This window comes from Ptychodera flava, chromosome 14, assembly GCF_041260155.1.
Source record: "Ptychodera flava strain L36383 chromosome 14, AS_Pfla_20210202, whole genome shotgun sequence".
NCBI lineage: Eukaryota > Metazoa > Hemichordata > Enteropneusta > Ptychoderidae > Ptychodera > Ptychodera flava.
Window position 1 is genome coordinate 14730830 of NC_091941.1, and position 17509 is coordinate 14748338.

Below are 17509 nucleotides of genomic sequence, written 5' to 3' on the forward strand. Positions count from 1 at the left end.
TTCCTTGCATTTTATTGATAAAACATACAAAAATACAATAACTTTTTACACATTTATCCTCATTCCCTCAAATGGAATTATTGCTCACAAAATAAAATTATGTGTACAACTCTCAGATCTTTTTTCCATTTTAAAATGTGTAGATACAGAAAGTTAAGAAACTTTTTCTATGACATAGTTGAAAAATTTTTACATGGAAACTAAAATGAATAAATTACTCTCGGCATACAGTCTCTCCTCTCCTTTTTCTGGCTTTGTTATGATATTCACAAAGTGAGTTCCTAACTGCCTTGTGCAAAGGTATCTGTTCTACTGGTTCACCGCAGTCCAAAGGAACCAATCCCTATGCCATTCAGTCTGGAAATGCCTGTTTTGTATTGGGAAAACTGTGGACGAGAAATAGGGTAAAACTAACTGCCCGACATCTTCTTTCTTATCGATAGCCATTTGTAATTTTATGTCGTCTGCCTGAATTCACTGATCTGGTTGCCCAGAGATATGGCAAATTCACATGTATGACGTTAATAAAAAATCTGTGGTCATTGACCACTGACTTTGCTCACCCCTTCTTAACTCTTTGAACCAGGCTCGGACATAAATGTCCGATGACATCATAGAGTACCAGGGGGTCAGGGTGCAAGGGTTAAGGTAATACACAATCACAAAAATAGTTTTTAATGTAGGATGATGCGCCACTGGGACAGATATTTGGATGTTCAAAATTTAACAAAACTTTTTGTAGATACAGTTTGTTTGGGCTCATTTTGTGGCTCTTGGAGAAAATAGAGTTCACTTTTTTAGTTCTTGAAAATTAAAAATTAAATTTTCCCCATAGAAATAACAAATGCAAAGGGATGGCGGCCATTTTGAATTTCAATTGTTGGTAGATGTTAGGCAATTTGTTTCTGAAGTACCAAAATTTGCATGGTGACCCCTAATACACAGTTGAAAGTTTCCTGGAGGAAAATTCGAGCAAAATTTAAAGTTCCACTTGCGAGGGGCATACTACCTGAAGGAAACCTTTAGGTGTTGTTATCATAATCACATCAAAAATCAGGAGTCACTCTACCTTCTCTTGCATAAGCACTTTACCTCAAATATACCAACATTATAAATTAAAGAATGCCACTTTTGTTGTGTTATATCGACCTGAAACTTTAGCTTTTTGATTTTAACAAGAGCAAGACAGTTGAAACATAACTTTCTGCATAAGTTTCACGGCGAGTTTATATAAATCAGCTAAAGGCCAGCGAAGGATTGCCTGATTTTGAAATAACGAAAATCTGTCCTTGAAGCACGTTCTGCTCAAAAGTTACTGGCAGCGGTTGTAACACAGTTTCTGGCATCCAGTAGCCTTGTCACTCAAAATACCAGTGGATGTCTTGATCACAAGCTGGCTGAGGACATATTATTCCCAACTAATCACTGGTCATTTTGGGGATACAAAAAATAAGACCTGGTTTTCTATTTTTTCACTGCCTTGATCACTTTGTGTGAGCATCATCATTTGCTGTAGAACATGTTCAAAATTAGGCTTGTCTTCACCTTGCTTCTCTCTTATTCACAGTCTTGTGTACTGTCTTGTTTTGACTTTAAGTAAAGGAAAATTGCGGAAGAGTACTGGCTTTATAAAATTCTAGTGTACATTATAACTTTTCATCAATATAAAAATGACTCCAAGTATTTCAGCTGGTATTGTTATGTTTTGACACTACAGCTGGTATTGTTATATTTTGACACTACATTTAGAGTTAGGAGAAATTGGCTAATCTGATTAATCGATCAACATCTCATATGATTGCACTTGCACTTTTCAAGTTAAGCTACTCAGGTTATCGCTCCACTGGGCACAACAAGAAAGTTCTTTGCGACTTGAAAATTGTAAGTTTGTTGTTGTGTGGAATTTAATTTCAATGATCCATATCCGTTTAAAAATCTTAAAATGTTCATATTCATCATAGGTAAAACAAACTTCATTTACAATTGCACAGAATATCTGGTAGAATCATGTCCCAAAGTAAGTTTATTTTATGTTTTCTTTTATGAATATATGAACCAAAGCTTTCTAAATTTTCAATGTTTCTTCTCTCGTGTAGTATTGCTCTTGACAAGAGTTTCATCTTTGTTTCTATACTTAACCCTTTGAGTGCTGCAATTTTTCCCACAAAATGATAGTGTTACATTTTAAAAATTTTGTGAATTTTTCTGTATTTTTTTGACAATTTTGGACCAAATGGACATCACATTTCATTGCCTTCAGATTTTCATCAAAATTTTTGCAAAAATTAGAAAAAAATTGACATGGGCGACAAAAATTGACTATGAGCCCAAAGGGTTAAATCTGTGGGAAGGACATGGAAGCAATAACATCTGATGGTTGAATTGCCTGTGTGTATATTGGTTAAAATATGTTCAAATGTGTGTGTTGGCACTGCATTGCTGATAACCACGAGGTCAAAAGTAAATGCAGATTTTGACAGCTCAAGTCCACTAACAGATGATATTGAGCTGTTCAAACCTGATTTTATCATGTATGCACTGTCCAAAAGAGACATTGCAAGGAAGCTAATCTGCGGGAGCCTGTTCTCCCTACACTTCTCCATGCAAAGTCATTACATTTTTCCTTATGCTTGATTTGCATTTGAAGCTATGCTGTTTGGCCTCCCTAACTAAGCAACAAAAACCCTCATCCTGCCAGGTTTGTGGAAATTGCATGTATAATAAAAATTCCTCATACTGGTACTAGCCCTCTGGCATCTGCCAAGTCAGTGAAATTCAATAATGCTTCAAATACAATAACCAGCCACATCCAGTGATAAGCAGATGTTTAGGTGAATCATGTCAGGAACTAAAACTGGCCAGCTTAGCACAATAATTCCAACACCAAACACCAAAAGGTCCAAACAGAATCAATCTCCTACAAGTATGTTACATCTGTATGCTGAGAAGGTGAAAGTAGGTTTTGGCTGAATACTGATTGTAACTGACTTGGCAAGATGGCAGATGGCAGGCCCAGTAGCAAGAGGGTTAAAAGGTCTACAAGAAGCTGCATACTATAGAAAGATGAAAATAGAGCTTGCAATAACAGCTTCTCAACACTTTCTGCCCTGTCAAACCCTGTTTTTTTTGCAGCTGATCCATTAACCTATTTCCCGTTTCAGGATGAATATGCCACCTTGATGCAGCAACTTATATGTAAAATAGCTATGGTGGAGTACTGAATTAGAACTCTCCTGTTGTAGCCTCCAGCAGGAAGTCAGCATCAAATAAAACCAGCGTAAACTTTGTTGTTAAAGAAACTAGATGATGTCATGGGAAACAGCAGAAAGATAAAGGCAATAAGACCGGCGACAAAAGCGATACTTATTATGGAAGATCTCGGCTGTCCATACGATGAAATCTCACCGAAGGCGGGAAAGCCCATCAAATTACAAAAGCTATGGCAGATGACCGGTGCTACCAGGTGACCTGTGCAAAGAGAAAACATGAAATTACACTACTGTTTTAACAGTCACCTGTGATCTAAATATGCCCATATATGGTCAAAGGGGTGTTCTTTGGTATTCAAAATGCCCAAATGAGGGCGCTGTTTTTAAAAACTGGCAACCCGCTTGAAATCTGTGATTGGTTAGATTTTCTCTTTCCATGGTAACTGTGGCAAAATTGGAACAGGTGACAGTATACCTTTAACATCACACTGAACAGGACAAGTGAAAAGGTTCTGATAAAATCATTAGTAGCATGCAAAACCGGTGTATATGGCAGATATTGCCGGAGATCTCTGTGATCTTTCATTGGTTAAAGTTCTGTCCCAATCTTTTGTATTTATCTTCATCATTAAGACACAGTCACCTTGCCTTTGATCCTTGCTAGGGTGACTACTAATGGGTTCAGGTACTGTATGCCCAGTCACAGAGTTCTGTGCATTATGACTTTCCTTAATACAGTGCCTAGAATTCACTGCTTACAGATAAGCAAAGTACAACCATCCAAGGTACAATTTGATTTTTAGAGTCTATTTATGAAACATAAATCTCCGTAGGTGTTGATGATATGATCACTTAAAGGGACCAGGTACTGAATTAAATATCCTAAGGAAAAAAATGCTATCTGTTCAGAAAAATTCTCAAAAGAAATACTGGATCTACCCGGTACAAATTTCTTAAATCAGGTGAGAAATAACCAATTATTTCGAATTCCGATGGCTTTCCCAGGTGACAATGGAGAATGGCATGAAAAAAACACAGAATGCTACAAAATGAGTGATACTGAACCTGCTACAGTAAGTTAAAAAAATAATATAAATTTGGTATGTACATTATGGCATATAAGGCATTATGCTATACACAGCAGTGTCCTAGCAGAACTTTTTGGAATGGGAAGCCAAACAGATGTCTTGAGAATCCTGGAAGTGCTTGCTCACCTCTAGAAAATAGCACAGTTGACATTACTTGTATATGCTACACAGGGTATTCACTGTCTCTGCTAAAGTGTTCAGATTGATATAATTTTTGGAAGAGGAGTCATAATTGTAGCAACTATTTCTGTTATTGATATCACCGCACGTTTTATGTGGGATGGTTGGATGGTGACTGATGCTTACTTGGTGTTATAATGGTGATCTCTTTATCTTACCTGTCCTTAAAAACAGAAAAGCTGTATACGCCCCAAATACTGTCGTGTAGCAAAACTGGAACACTGAAATACAGTGGAGAAAGAAAATCCTTTGACACATGTAACTGGGATTGCTTTTGATTCATTCATTGTGGGTCTATCACACCAGGATTAACATCTTCTCAGATGGGATGCGAAGGAGTGCACATGCCTATAAGGTTGCTGTGTTTTCAGCTTGCTCCATATACTTAAATGAGTGACTGCCATTGCTTATTGAAACTGTGCAAGTGCTTTGATTCCATTTATGTTCTCTGCTGTTGTGTATATACCTTTCTGTTGATGTACACCGGGTGAAGTATTACCCTTGTGAAATTTGCCTTGTACAGTTGTACATGGTGAAAGTCATCAATTATACATGCTGATATGCCTGGAGAGATGTATGGTCAAATAGATTGGTTTACTTCCATATACCTTGTGTACAATGTCGGTCTGTCTGTGTTTGTCTGGTTGGAAAGTTTCAATGCGGAAAGACTCAGTTCAGCATGGACTTGTTTAACCGTGCTGACTCCTCAACTTTGTAAAGGCGTATACTCTACTTACAAGTTTCTATCCAGACGACCTTAACACTCTGCCTTGGAATCGAAGTCTTTCTATGACGTGATGGATGTGGGCTGAAAACAGAAATCATACATCAAAGTCTTGTAACACGGGTCACTATATCCATCATTGATTATTGTAAATTGCATTATTTCAATAATTTTAAATTAGGTCCTGTACCCAAGTGCTAACACATACATTTCAAAAAACAGTTTATTCATGCTGACATAAAATCATGAAGAAATGAATAAAATTACACTAAAGTAGTGATTACAAAGACAAGGTATGATTAGTCTATATTCACATGAATTATTCATGAACCAATATCCTGCAATTGTATGACATCTATTCATGGCGGATAGATAGTTCCTGCTTGAATTCAATATGATTGATGACTTACCGACTCCAAAAAACAGTGGACATATAAAAACTGCCTTACTGAATCCAAGACAGGATATAAGAAGAGGCAGCATGCATGCTCTGAACACAAACTCTTCTGTGAACGGCGCCTGTATGAAAAAGAGATTTGTTTTATTGTTACCATATGCTACTACAGGCTTTTCTATTTTTGTAGCAATTTGAGAATATTTCAGCGGACTGAAATATTCAAAGCTTTTCGTTACAAAGTCTTAAGAAAACTATGATGTACTAAAGCATTCTGATAATACAATATAGATCTTGTGGTGGTTTGACTGTGAATAAATACAATAATGATTTCATTTTCTGATTGTTTTAGATGCCAACTCTATATGTTGCTTTAGAAAGAATGATGCTGGATTGCTGAATATTGCTGCAAATGTACAATAGCCGTCAGCTTAAGCTAGGCTGTTGCTATCATTGGCTATTAAGCTGTGAAGCTATTAAGTCCCTTGCCACTATCAGCTTGCAACCTACCGACAGGGAAGGTGTTCCTGAAACAGCCATTTTGAATTGCCTGCTTTGTAAACAGAGGACATGACATTGAAACAAACCCTTCTTTTTTATAATCAGATTGTTGTAACAACAATGTCTTGTTGCGGAGTTTTCTCTGTAAACAAGTATTGATGAAAATGAATGAAAATAAAATATTTGCACTGTCAGCCTATGAAAGTATTACACGTCTGCCTCATTGAAATTTGGCATTCTGACTTAAAAATCTCATTTGAATGTCACATGTAATCTTTGAAAATTCATTAAAACTAAAGAATAGCTCAAATGTTATAAATGCTATTAAGATGTCCTAAAATTGTCTAATTGTGGGTAAAGCTGGTACCACCAGTTTATGCAGTCAAATACCTAGGCACGAATGCATAAGTACTGAAGATTTAGCTGTGTTGGCATTAAATATTTCTGTAACAACTAGCCTAACAATGCAAAAATAAATAAAACTATTTAATAGAAGGCAGTCATTTCTCTAGTCTCTCTCACCGGGGGGACAAGGATGGACATGTCTCCTCTGCTTGAAAGCTTGGGGGTATAGAGGGGGACCATAAATTATGCAAATTTAAGTTATACAAATTAAGTTTTTTCAAGGTATTGGTAAATTAAGGCTATTGTATGGATCATTTATCAAATTAAAGACAGCCTACAGTTTCTTGCTCTTTTTTGAAGACTACACGAATAATTTACACTTCATTCATATAAGGTCAAACACAGGTTTGTAATCTGGAGGCAATTCTATTTCTAAGCAGATTATTAAGTGGATTATGTGTTGTTACATCAAAGGCAGCAATCATGGTGCAGATTGGTCAAAACATTGCCACTAAAATGTCCTTACTTAACCCTTTCACCACCATGGTTTGTCCCAAATCCATTGTTTTCTATGGTAAAGTTGGACCTGTATACAGGGAACTGGGGGTGAAAGGGTTAAACTATTCTAGCAATCCAGCATTCCTTGACTTTACTGTAATTTTGGGGCAAAAGGACAAAAATTTCCTGTAAAATTCACCTCCGTTATTTTCTAAGTTTGAGGTAGAACCAGAGTTCTTGGAGCACCAGAAAATTTGAAAGACACTGCATTTATTACTTTTCATAACAGATAACAGTGAAATTATTTTGTTCATATCAAACTGAAGAAAACCATGTCACAGTCATAGAATGGTTTCTTGACCATCAGGGATATCCACTATCCATATGTAGTGTCAGAATGCACATTTTATTGAATGTATATCAATGATTACACCAGTCGAAAGATATCTTGAAGGCGCAATGCTGAAACTTTTGATAATAATTTTAGTATTTTTGTTCTGTCGAACAATTAAATCATATTGTCTTATCTTCTCCTTACAATGTGTTGAAATACAAAATATTAGCATTGCAAAAACAATGCATTTATTACATTCCTCATATATTGAACGTTGCGCGCTCCATGGGGTTAAATGGTAACTCGTCCATGACATCGCGGGCTGCATATCTATCATTGGACTGAAAGTGAACCAGATCTGTTTTTGACTTGAGGACTTTGAGACGTAAAAATTTTGAAATTAAATGTTTTGCATACAAAATCTGGCTTTTAGAAAATTTTGCATAAAAAAATTGATAAACCGCATAACAGTGGTTGAAATATATCAATGCTCCATTGTATCATGAAAATTGTTCCATTTTTAAACGGATTTTCATTTAAGATAGAAATAAAGCATTTAATTATCATTTGCCAATAAACCTAAATATTTGGAGTGAAAACTCTGTAAGGGAGGCATGTAATAAAAACATTATAGCCCAAACAAGAGACTACCGTATGTACCCTCGAGGCAGGAGGCCATTTGCCCTCCTTATTATGTCAGGCAAATGGTCACCTACCCTAGGGCGCATAGTCTCAATTTTAGGCTATAATATAATATAATATAATAAGCTATGTTATTGTTGACAATAGAATTGTAGTCCAGACAAGACTTAATTTAGTAATCCACAATAATAATGGATATTTCACACACAGAGGTCACTGAACTCTAGGCATCTTGGCACACCTTTGGGAATACAAAATAAATGTGCTTTATAGACAGAACAAATATACTGGAAAACACTACAAAATTTACAATTATTTGGAGCTTTCACTGAATGGAAGTTACAATTGAACTTAACTTTTGATCAAGTCCATGTAAGAACATATAACTTACCACCCAGTAATTCCTCCACCACAACGAACTGCTTACTTCACTTTTTAAGAGATTCAAATCTGTTAAAAAAAATGAAGATTTTTCAAGTATCAGAAAAGCATTCAATTGTTGGAAAAGCTGCTTTCAATCATGTCATGATTAATGCTTATGTATTGTTTCCCCACATAAACCAACTGAAGAACTGTCTAGAAGCTTACAACTTTGCAGAAAAACAATGTAATACTTGAGGCAAGATTCTGATTATAAATGCTTTCATATTGTACAGGTTTATGGTTATTGTCATTTTAGGTTCTAAACTGCGGTGTAAAACTATAATAAAGTATGACAAACTATTTTTACATGAACTAAAATAAGTAAACAGGCATGAAATTTGTCTTCGTGGGACTGTACTTTTTAAAATTACAAACAACTCCTAAAATGTGCCTGTATTCTTGGTCACTGGTTCACATTTGAAGAGTTTTTGTCATTACTGTGTTACTTTGAATCAAACAATCAATCTGCAATCTCACTGAGGTTGAAGCACACCAATAAGCCTATCATATAAATGTGTACAGCAATACCTACCAAAATAAGATGAAATTCCATCATAGAACACCATAACTATTGGCCCTAGAAATAAAATCTGGAAAGAGAAGATAGGTGTGGTAGTCTTTTTGCCCATTTCATATGATTTGGGTGTTTTACAAATTAGAAAGATCACACACAATGATCTCACTTAAAGCTAACTTTTGCATCAACCCATCTTCATGTAAACTTCATGAAAATTTATTGTGTGATTAGAATTCGTAAATAGAGGTGTCGCTATTGAACAGAACATAGAGAGTCTGCATGGAAACTTAAATGCACATTTTGAGAGGAGCTCACTCACCATTGTCAACACAAGAGGCAATACTGCAGCTGCTCCGATGCCTGCTGTACGGATCCCAAGCCATTCCCATAAGGAATACCCCTGTGTAAGGAAGATTACGAAAATTAGATCAAGTCATGTTCATGAGCTTACTAGTTCTACCAACATAAAGGTGAGGTAATGTTTACATACATATGCTAGGTTTTTGATCATACCTTTACAACCTGCAAGGTTTCCAGTATGTATTGTTTCTGTTGAAGAATGGTACATCATATACGGAGATAAAAGGCAGGACAAAGACCTAGTAACTGGCCCTAGATGGAATGATGTTGCCTTGTCACCAATTCAATAAAAGATTGCTGTAATTGTCATGCCAAACATCTAACATCCACGTGTACCACTTAATGTCCTGTAACAATTTGCAGTGTTGTCGTCAATTTCTGTGCTACTCACGTTCATTTCTCCTAAATCCAGTCATCCTTGCTGGATATTGCCTTGGTAATTTTTCAAAAAGTTCTGCTTTCTGCCTGGTCACCCTTCATTACTCATTGAACATGATTAAGTAAAAACAACAATTGTCTTTCTTTTTCATACACAAACCTATGGAAACTGTTGTGAATTGTTACTTTCATACAAACACATTAATACATCATTTTTGTCAAACCCTCAAGGCTGTTTTTTTCCCCAATGCACTCTCAGGCATTCACAGTGATTCTTATGGTTCTGAATGTCAGAGGATAGAATTCTCTATCTTTCACATACATTGCATTATGAAGATAGTATTCCCTATTTATCAAATACTTGTGTGTTGTGTTCTTGTATGGTTACCACAAACACATCATCACAATTCTATTGGAAGCTTGCAGACTGTAAAAGATAGGAAAATTTGTTCTCTGCTTTGAGGAACACCAAGTCCACAAAAAAGACTTGTTGCTTGAGGGCGCTCTCCCCTCCAAAAGGTATCAGTAACTTGTAATTTAGTCTCGATAGTAAATGTTTAAAGGGAGGGGGTTGTATGAACTCTGCTCGAAGGTTGCCAGGGACCCCTATGACAGATGTAAACATCATATCTAGAGTACGCTGGCAATTGATGAAAGTTAAGGATGTTTATTAACAATGAATATTATAAAATTTAAATATTGCAGCTATGTTGACATGATGCATCTAGATACCATGCATAAAATACATTGTTTTTAAACAAGAAAGTCGCACACACAGAGTTCTGATGACCAACCCCCACCCCAACCCCCTGCATGACTCAAATTGTAGGAAAGGATTAAGGAAACAGAAGCCATAGGCAACTTGACCTTTATGAGCTATCTGGTGTAATTCTTCTTTGTTGAGTAATCAAAATGTACTCGTATGACTTAATAATGTTATAAATAATCTTACCTTGTCGGTGTTGTTTGCCCATAGCCAGACGTATGGAGGTGCTGCCAATGTGACCAACAGAACACTAAAAAATCTCCGCTTGATTGTACTTGGGTGATTTCTAAAATTTCATGATAAAATAAACACTTGAAACTTCAGTGCGCATATTATTCAAACTCTCATTTGAACGACACAGGTGCAGAACATAACATTTTCATGATCATCACACATAAATTACCGTGACCATAACGTTTGCAAAGTGAAGGGCTGAAGTTTGAATGTTGGATGAAATTAAGTTGTATCACAAAAAGGAAACGACGCAAGATAATGCAATGGTATGACTGTCAACTACAAATAATAGTTATAGTGTACCTTATATTGAAATTGCAGTATCCTGGGGAAAAATTAGGTACCTGGTGAAGGTAAGAAAATGGGTGTATCCCAACTAAAGGCCCTGAGCTCCCTATGGTTTGGGTTAGGTGGTTCGCCTTTGACTCTCGCGTTAACTTGGCCTGGGTAGTTGGATGTATAGGGAACGAAAGCAGAACAACCCTGAGCGCGTGTGGGCGAAGGGCCCATACGTAATGACAAGTGCGACTGTTTTGATGTTGAAATGAAAGCACAGCCACATCGGGTATGGCTTCTACATTTTCGGTGTTCACCTTCAAACATGGTCTGTACAACAGCTAGAGAGTTTTTTATCGTGTTACCTGCTAAACTTAGAAGTCCACAGGTATAGACTACCAACATACGCCAAGGCTAGGACAAAACATGACAAGACACCGCTCACGCAACTAACAGCGAACTCCATTCTCTAGATCTCACTCAAGCCACCATTTTGCAAAAGCAAACTCCCTAAGTAAATCGTTAAAATCTACAACTCGACCTCAACTGACCTCAGCAAACCCAGATATATCGATATATCCGATGGGTCTGTGGTTTGCAGTTGTGTGACGTTACTTACGGTATTGATTAAGAAAATACCGATCAATGAAATAATTTGAATAATTACTTTTAGCGCGGTGCACAGCTCCAAACAGTTTTGTTTCGAGCACTGCAAGCTTTCGGCGGATCATTGTATATACTGCCACCAACGGTAAAATTGTCAACGTTTAGTACGATGCTGAAGTTAGACTCGGTTTCGGATTCGGTTTCGGATTCAGTTTCGGATTCGGTTTCGGATTCGAGTGACTGAAAGAAATTTTATATTTCAGCCGATTTCGTTAAAATGTGGAATACTTTATTTTTCACTTGGAATTTATTTTCGTTACTTTCGCTGGACCTTTTTTTCAGCTAAAATAAAATAAAATCAGACTAGACAAAATGAAAATAAGATAACAGTGAAACAATGAAAATATTTTCAGCTGAAATAAATTTCAGTGAAAATAAATTGGACCATAGTACTTCCGTATGCAAAGATAAATACTTGTCATCAAGAACAAGTTTTTAATGGATAACCGGTCGGCATATGTAATATATATTTCACAGCATAAATTGTAGCATGTATTTCATGACATAAATATTTCACACATAACCATAACTTCTAAGCTTACAGTTCAAAATTACTAAACACTTTCGGCACTAGAGCAAGAAACTATGGTGCATGTGCATGACTACACAAGTCAAAAGTGTCCACCTCAATTATTAGCATTATGCAGTTAGGACTATTTAAAGACATACAGTCACCTGTAATCTAAATATGCCCATATATGGTCAAAGGCGCGTTCGGTATTCAAAATGCCCATGTGAGGGCGCTGTTTTTAAAAAGCGGCCACCCGCTTAAAATCTGTGATTGGTTAGATTTTCTCTTTCTATTGTAACTGTGGCAAAATTGGAACAGGTGACAGTATACCTTTACGCTAATAGTACTACGCACAATTCAAAGAAATGCATTCAATGCAATCTCTATTACACAACATATTAACTGATAGTTTAGTCCGGGAGTTTAGTATAGTACATGTTGATCAACATCAACCAAAACATCAAAGTAATACAACACATTACACCATGTGACACACATTGTGACAAATAAACAAATTAAAGTATAAATGTTTTGTAAGTGTTGTTTTCCTCCACTTACTTTCAATTTCGAATTAAAGTGCTTTGAAGTTTTCTGTAATTTCTATTTTTTTAACCATTTTATTTATTTTGTAAATAGATGCACACAATTTATGCCGACAGGCAACCCATTAAAAACTTGTTCTTGACGACAAGTATTTATCTTTGCAACATACCGAAGTACTATGGACCATTTTATTTTCACTGTAAAATAATCGCAATCATACCAATCCATAATCCAATAACACTAGTCAGAATTCGTAAGACAATAGTTGTAAACATAGACACAAAACAGCACAGAACAGACAGAAATTTATTTCAGCTAAGAATAGATTTTCATTGTTTCACTGTGATATATTTTCACTTTGTCTAGTCTGATTTGATTTGATTTTAGCTGAAAAAAGGTCCAGGGAAAGTAAAGAAAATAAATTCCAAGTGAAAATAAAGTAATCCACATTTTAACAAAATCGGCTGAAAATATAAAATTTCTTTCAGTCACTCGAATCCGAAACCGAATCCGAAACTGAATCCGAAACCGAATCCGAAACCGAGTCTAACTTCAGCATCGTACGTTTAGGACACATTTCTCAGATGTCGTCGATCGGGATTTAGGGAACCTTCAGTAATTACAGTGGGGTGGCCCGGGGGAAATCAGTGCAGGCCTGTATCGTAAAATCTGACCCCTCCCCATCCTCATGTCTAAAGTGTGACCCTCCCCCTATCCGACATTTTAAAACTTGACCCTCCCCCAAATCACTGCAGCATTATCCCCAGGAATTTATGAAAGATAACAGAAATTACAGGAGGAAGGGCTGGTTTTTTGGGAGAGAGGTCACAATTTATCACGCAAGCATTTTTGAAGGGACATGATATTTCATGCATTTGCGGGAGGGTCACCATATTTTGTCCAACTACCAGTAAGAAGGCAAGATGTGGCTGATATAATGCTTCACCCAAAAATATCAAATCATAATACATGGCCTGGGTCTATCAGGCAAACTATTGACAGTATTTTCCCCCACGAAACAAGCTATATCTGTACATTTACATATGTTTGATAATATATGTAAATGTACTTTGCTTGAAGTGGGAAGTAAAACGTGCATGTGTATACAAGAATTGGCTTTTTGGATTTCATCGCAAATGTTGATTCACCATACATTGCCAGTCTATGAGGAAACTATGAATAATTTTTTTCCAATCCAAACTACTAAATCTGTGTATTTATAGACATTTGATATTCATTTTAATTAACTTGCTTAGACTAGGGTGGTTTACAAGTCCATGTGTGTGCAAGAATTTGATTTTTAAATTCCACAGAAATGTAGATTCACTATACACTGTATGTTTTCTATGAGAAAAATATGATCAATTTTTTCAAATATAAAACTAACACTATCTGTGCATTTATACACATTTGATAATAGACCTAACCCGGAATTCGAATCGACCACGGTACAAACAAAGCCATGTGCGCAAACGCGCATAGACGTACGTGTATTTCCACACGCGTTAGGGACGGACCATTAGATCTTGGGAGGGGGGTGGTCAAAAACAGAAAAAAAAATTTCAGAGCAGAAAGTTAGGAAAAAAAAAATTTCAAACTAGTTTGCAAAATAAAAAAAATAAATAAGAAGACAAAGGCGTAAAAAAAAAATCTGCAAAAGTCTTTAAAATTTTGAATTTTTTTTAGATTTTACCGACAGAAAGCAACTTTCTGTATTTTTAGTACATCCTCCTGGCACATTTTTAATTTAATTTATACATTTAGAGTGACTGTATCCCTTATACTGGAAGTTGTACTTATCTTATCTTTTCAGGACTTTTGTATTCTGATCACTTGAAAATTATGAATTATAGAGCCTGTTTTCTACTTGTTTCCTGCGTACAAACCAAGCAGGTACACTAGGTAAAACATTGAAACTATGGTATGGTTGTCAAGACAGAAAGTTGTATTTGCCTTTTAAGATCAAGGTAACAGATGCAGGCCACATCAGTTTCATTTTTTTCGCAGCATTTTATTGCAATGATGAATGCAAGAATGGGTGAACAAGTAGAAACACGTCAATAATGATAAAACAACATATCAAGTCATTATGTATTATTTTGCTTTTAAAAAGGCATTTTCAATTCTTTTTTCTCAAAAAACAGCCTCAAAAAACAACAGCAACACATGTTAACAATACACTACGCAGAATGCCATCTATCCAACAAATCCCAACACAAAAACACACAAAAGGGTTGAACTTTGAAAGTTTCTCGATAGCAAATACTGAATAAATCTGCATGGTTAATCGTTTTTGTGTAGCAAATTTCAAAGAAATTGGACAACCCCTTTCAGAGAATACAGATTTTTTGACCATGAATGGCATAAATTGCCCTAAAAAGACAAATATTGAAATTTCAACACATCTATACACATCCAATCAATTTGGACATGCTGCTACAGAGAAATAGATGTTTTGATCAAAAAGGGCAACAATTGCTCTAAAAACACAAATATGCAAATTTAACTATATTATTTAGCTCATTTTAGCTTCTCAGCTTGTCAAAATCAATTGTAAATCATGAGATATGCATGATGTTTGGTGGGGTGAATGTAGGCATTTCACCACGCAGTAGGAAGGGAAGCCAGGAAACCAAAATAGTCAATTTTCAAAACTATAGGAAGCTACTGAGGAGCAAGAAGACCATGTTTCAGAGGAAGATGTGTAATCCAAAAAAATGCTCCCAAAGTGCCACCAAATAACACCATTTTTATCTCTATTTTTCAAAAGCTCCAACGGCAGGAGGGGGACACCCCTCCTGACCTCCCCCCGCAAAAATACTCCCAAAGTGCCACCAAATAACACCATTTTAATCTCTATTTTTCAAAAGCTCCAACGGCAGGAGGGGGACACCCCTGCCTGACTATCCCCCCCCCCCGCAAAAATACTCCCCAAGTGCCACCAAATAACAGCATTTTAATCTCTATTTTTCAAAAGCTCCAACAGCAGGAGGGGGGACACCCCCCTCCTGACCTCCCCCCGCTAAAATACTCCCAAAGTGCCACCAAATAACACCATTTTAATCTCTATTTTTCAAAAGCTCCAACGGCAGGAGGGGGACACCCCTCTCCTGACCTCCCCCCCCCCCCCCCGTGACCGCTTGCGTGTCCGCTTGTGGTGCTTGGCACCACATCTTTGCCCTCTTTATCTTCAGACAGCGACGAACTAAAAAAAATATAAATCTGAAAATTTACTCTGAAAAAAAAAATTTGCACAGCTAATCTCAATTGGAAAAAAAAAATTTCAGAAATTTACAGTAGTAAAAAAAAATTTTTCACAATTTCATTGTGACCACCCCCCCCCCTCCCAAGGTCTAATGGTCCATCCCTTAGTACAACATGTGGGCTTGTTTGTACCGGCATCACGTGATTATTTGGGCGTACTGAGTGTGTAGAACGCATCGCGTCCTTTTTATTCCGGAGTAGAACCATTGATCTCTACTTTGCCACCTGTCCCAGTTGTTTTGTCATTTACCTTTCATCACTTTTAACTGTTTAAGGCATTTAATGTAGGATACTGTATACCCCTGGATCTTCTTTGCTTGTAAGCGCGTGGATTAAATGTGTATGTATTTAAAAGAATCAGTGTATTTTGTAGGTTAATTTCCTATTCAGGATAGGCCCTATATCTCATGGACAATCAAGGTTAGGCTGTAAAATCAGCCTCTGTCAAAAATGACCCTCCCCCAACATAGGTTTATAAAACCTGACCATCCCCTTAGGACAGTTTTCTAAAAAGTAACCTTCCCCCACTTCCCCCGGCCCATCCCCACTGTAATTACCGAACTGAAGGCTCCCGTACAGGCTGTCGATAATAAAAGCTGGTGAATGTCCTACGTAATTCTTTCAGTGGGGGGTTCATTTCAGTTTTGCCTAAAAGAATGTGTGTGCTTTTATGTGGCGGTAACAGGCTGAAGTCACTGATTTATCCATTTTGCACAAGAACATGTAGGTTTTTAAGTTGGGGGAAGGCTCTTAACTAAAATGAAGGAAACGCTAATTGTGCATCTGCCTTTTTTTCAATCAAAGCTTAAGAAATAGTAATTTTGTTTTCACCCTGACAGTAAAAATGAAAATGATGGTTTTTGTAAAATATTGCTATACAATTCATTTGGAAACAAGTAATTGACAATGACATAGTCCCCACTTGTAATAGGAGTATTTGTCTTGATAGGGCAGGGAAATGTGGTGAATTAAGAAGTATCACTGGAGTGTATATGTTCAGATCTATGGGCACATAGGTTTATGTCATTTTCCCCAATTTATAACAAGAGGCATGTCTAAGTTATGGTTCTAAATCGGAAAAAAGATCAGACATCTAGCTGTATTGGCCAGCCAAGAAATACATATGTGCATATAAATGAGGTACAAGATGTGACATCTTAAGGTCTAATATCCTATCAAAATTGGAGGGTATAGAACTTGTGGTTACTGAGTTATGCATATATATGTATAATCAAGGTCAAAGGTCATCAAGGTCACGTGACATTTTGAAAAAAAAACATTGTATTGCTAATTAATCCCTATATGCCAAAATTCAGACCTCCAGCTATATTGGCTTGCCCAGAATTAGATATGTGCATAATTAATGAGGTAAAGCGTGTGTTGTCATAAGGTCTCCCATCCTACTAAATATAAAGGACATAGCACTTGTGGTTACTTATTTATTGACATAAACGTATATTTTAGGTTAAAGGTTATCGAGGTCACATGACATTTTGTCAAAAAATTTCTATCCTATAGTTATCCCTATATACCAAAAATCAGACATCCAGCTCTATTGGCTTGCTCAGAATTACATATGCACATAATTAATGAGGTACAGTATGTGGCGTCATAAGGTCTCCCAACATACCAAATACAAAGGGTGTACCACTTTTG

The 17509-nt window shown here is 36.5% G+C and overlaps 1 protein-coding gene across 1 annotated transcript; it reads right to left on the reverse strand.

The window, feature by feature from the left end:
• Window positions 1-1757: 1757 nt before the first annotated feature.
• On the reverse strand, window positions 1758-11392 carry LOC139150598 (CAAX prenyl protease 2-like). The gene is made up of 9 exons (XM_070723033.1): window positions 11235-11392; window positions 10546-10645; window positions 9175-9255; window positions 8871-8928; window positions 8307-8365; window positions 5612-5720; window positions 5234-5285; window positions 4636-4748; window positions 1758-3468 (listed from the first exon to the last, which is right to left on the reverse strand). Exons 1-9 carry the CDS (start codon window positions 11333-11335, stop codon window positions 3263-3265), a joined length of 879 nt encoding a protein of 292 aa, XP_070579134.1. The 5' UTR covers window positions 11336-11392; the 3' UTR covers window positions 1758-3262.
• Window positions 11393-17509: the final 6117 nt, after the last annotated feature.

Bases quoted from the DNA above. Each gene is read 5' to 3' on its own strand.
- LOC139150598 (XM_070723033.1), bottom strand. From the start codon at position 11,335: ATGGAGTTCGCTGTTAGTTGCGTGAGCGGTGTCTTGTCATGTTTTGTC. The intron at 8,929-9,174 runs GTGAGTGAGCTC...TTCTCTTTCCAG, and splicing joins TGCCTCTTGTGTTGACAATG to ATTTTATTTCTAGGGCCAAT. The intron at 5,286-5,611 runs GTAAGTCATCAA...TTCTGTTTTCAG, and splicing joins TCCACTGTTTTTTGGAGTCG to CCCACATCCATCACGTCATA.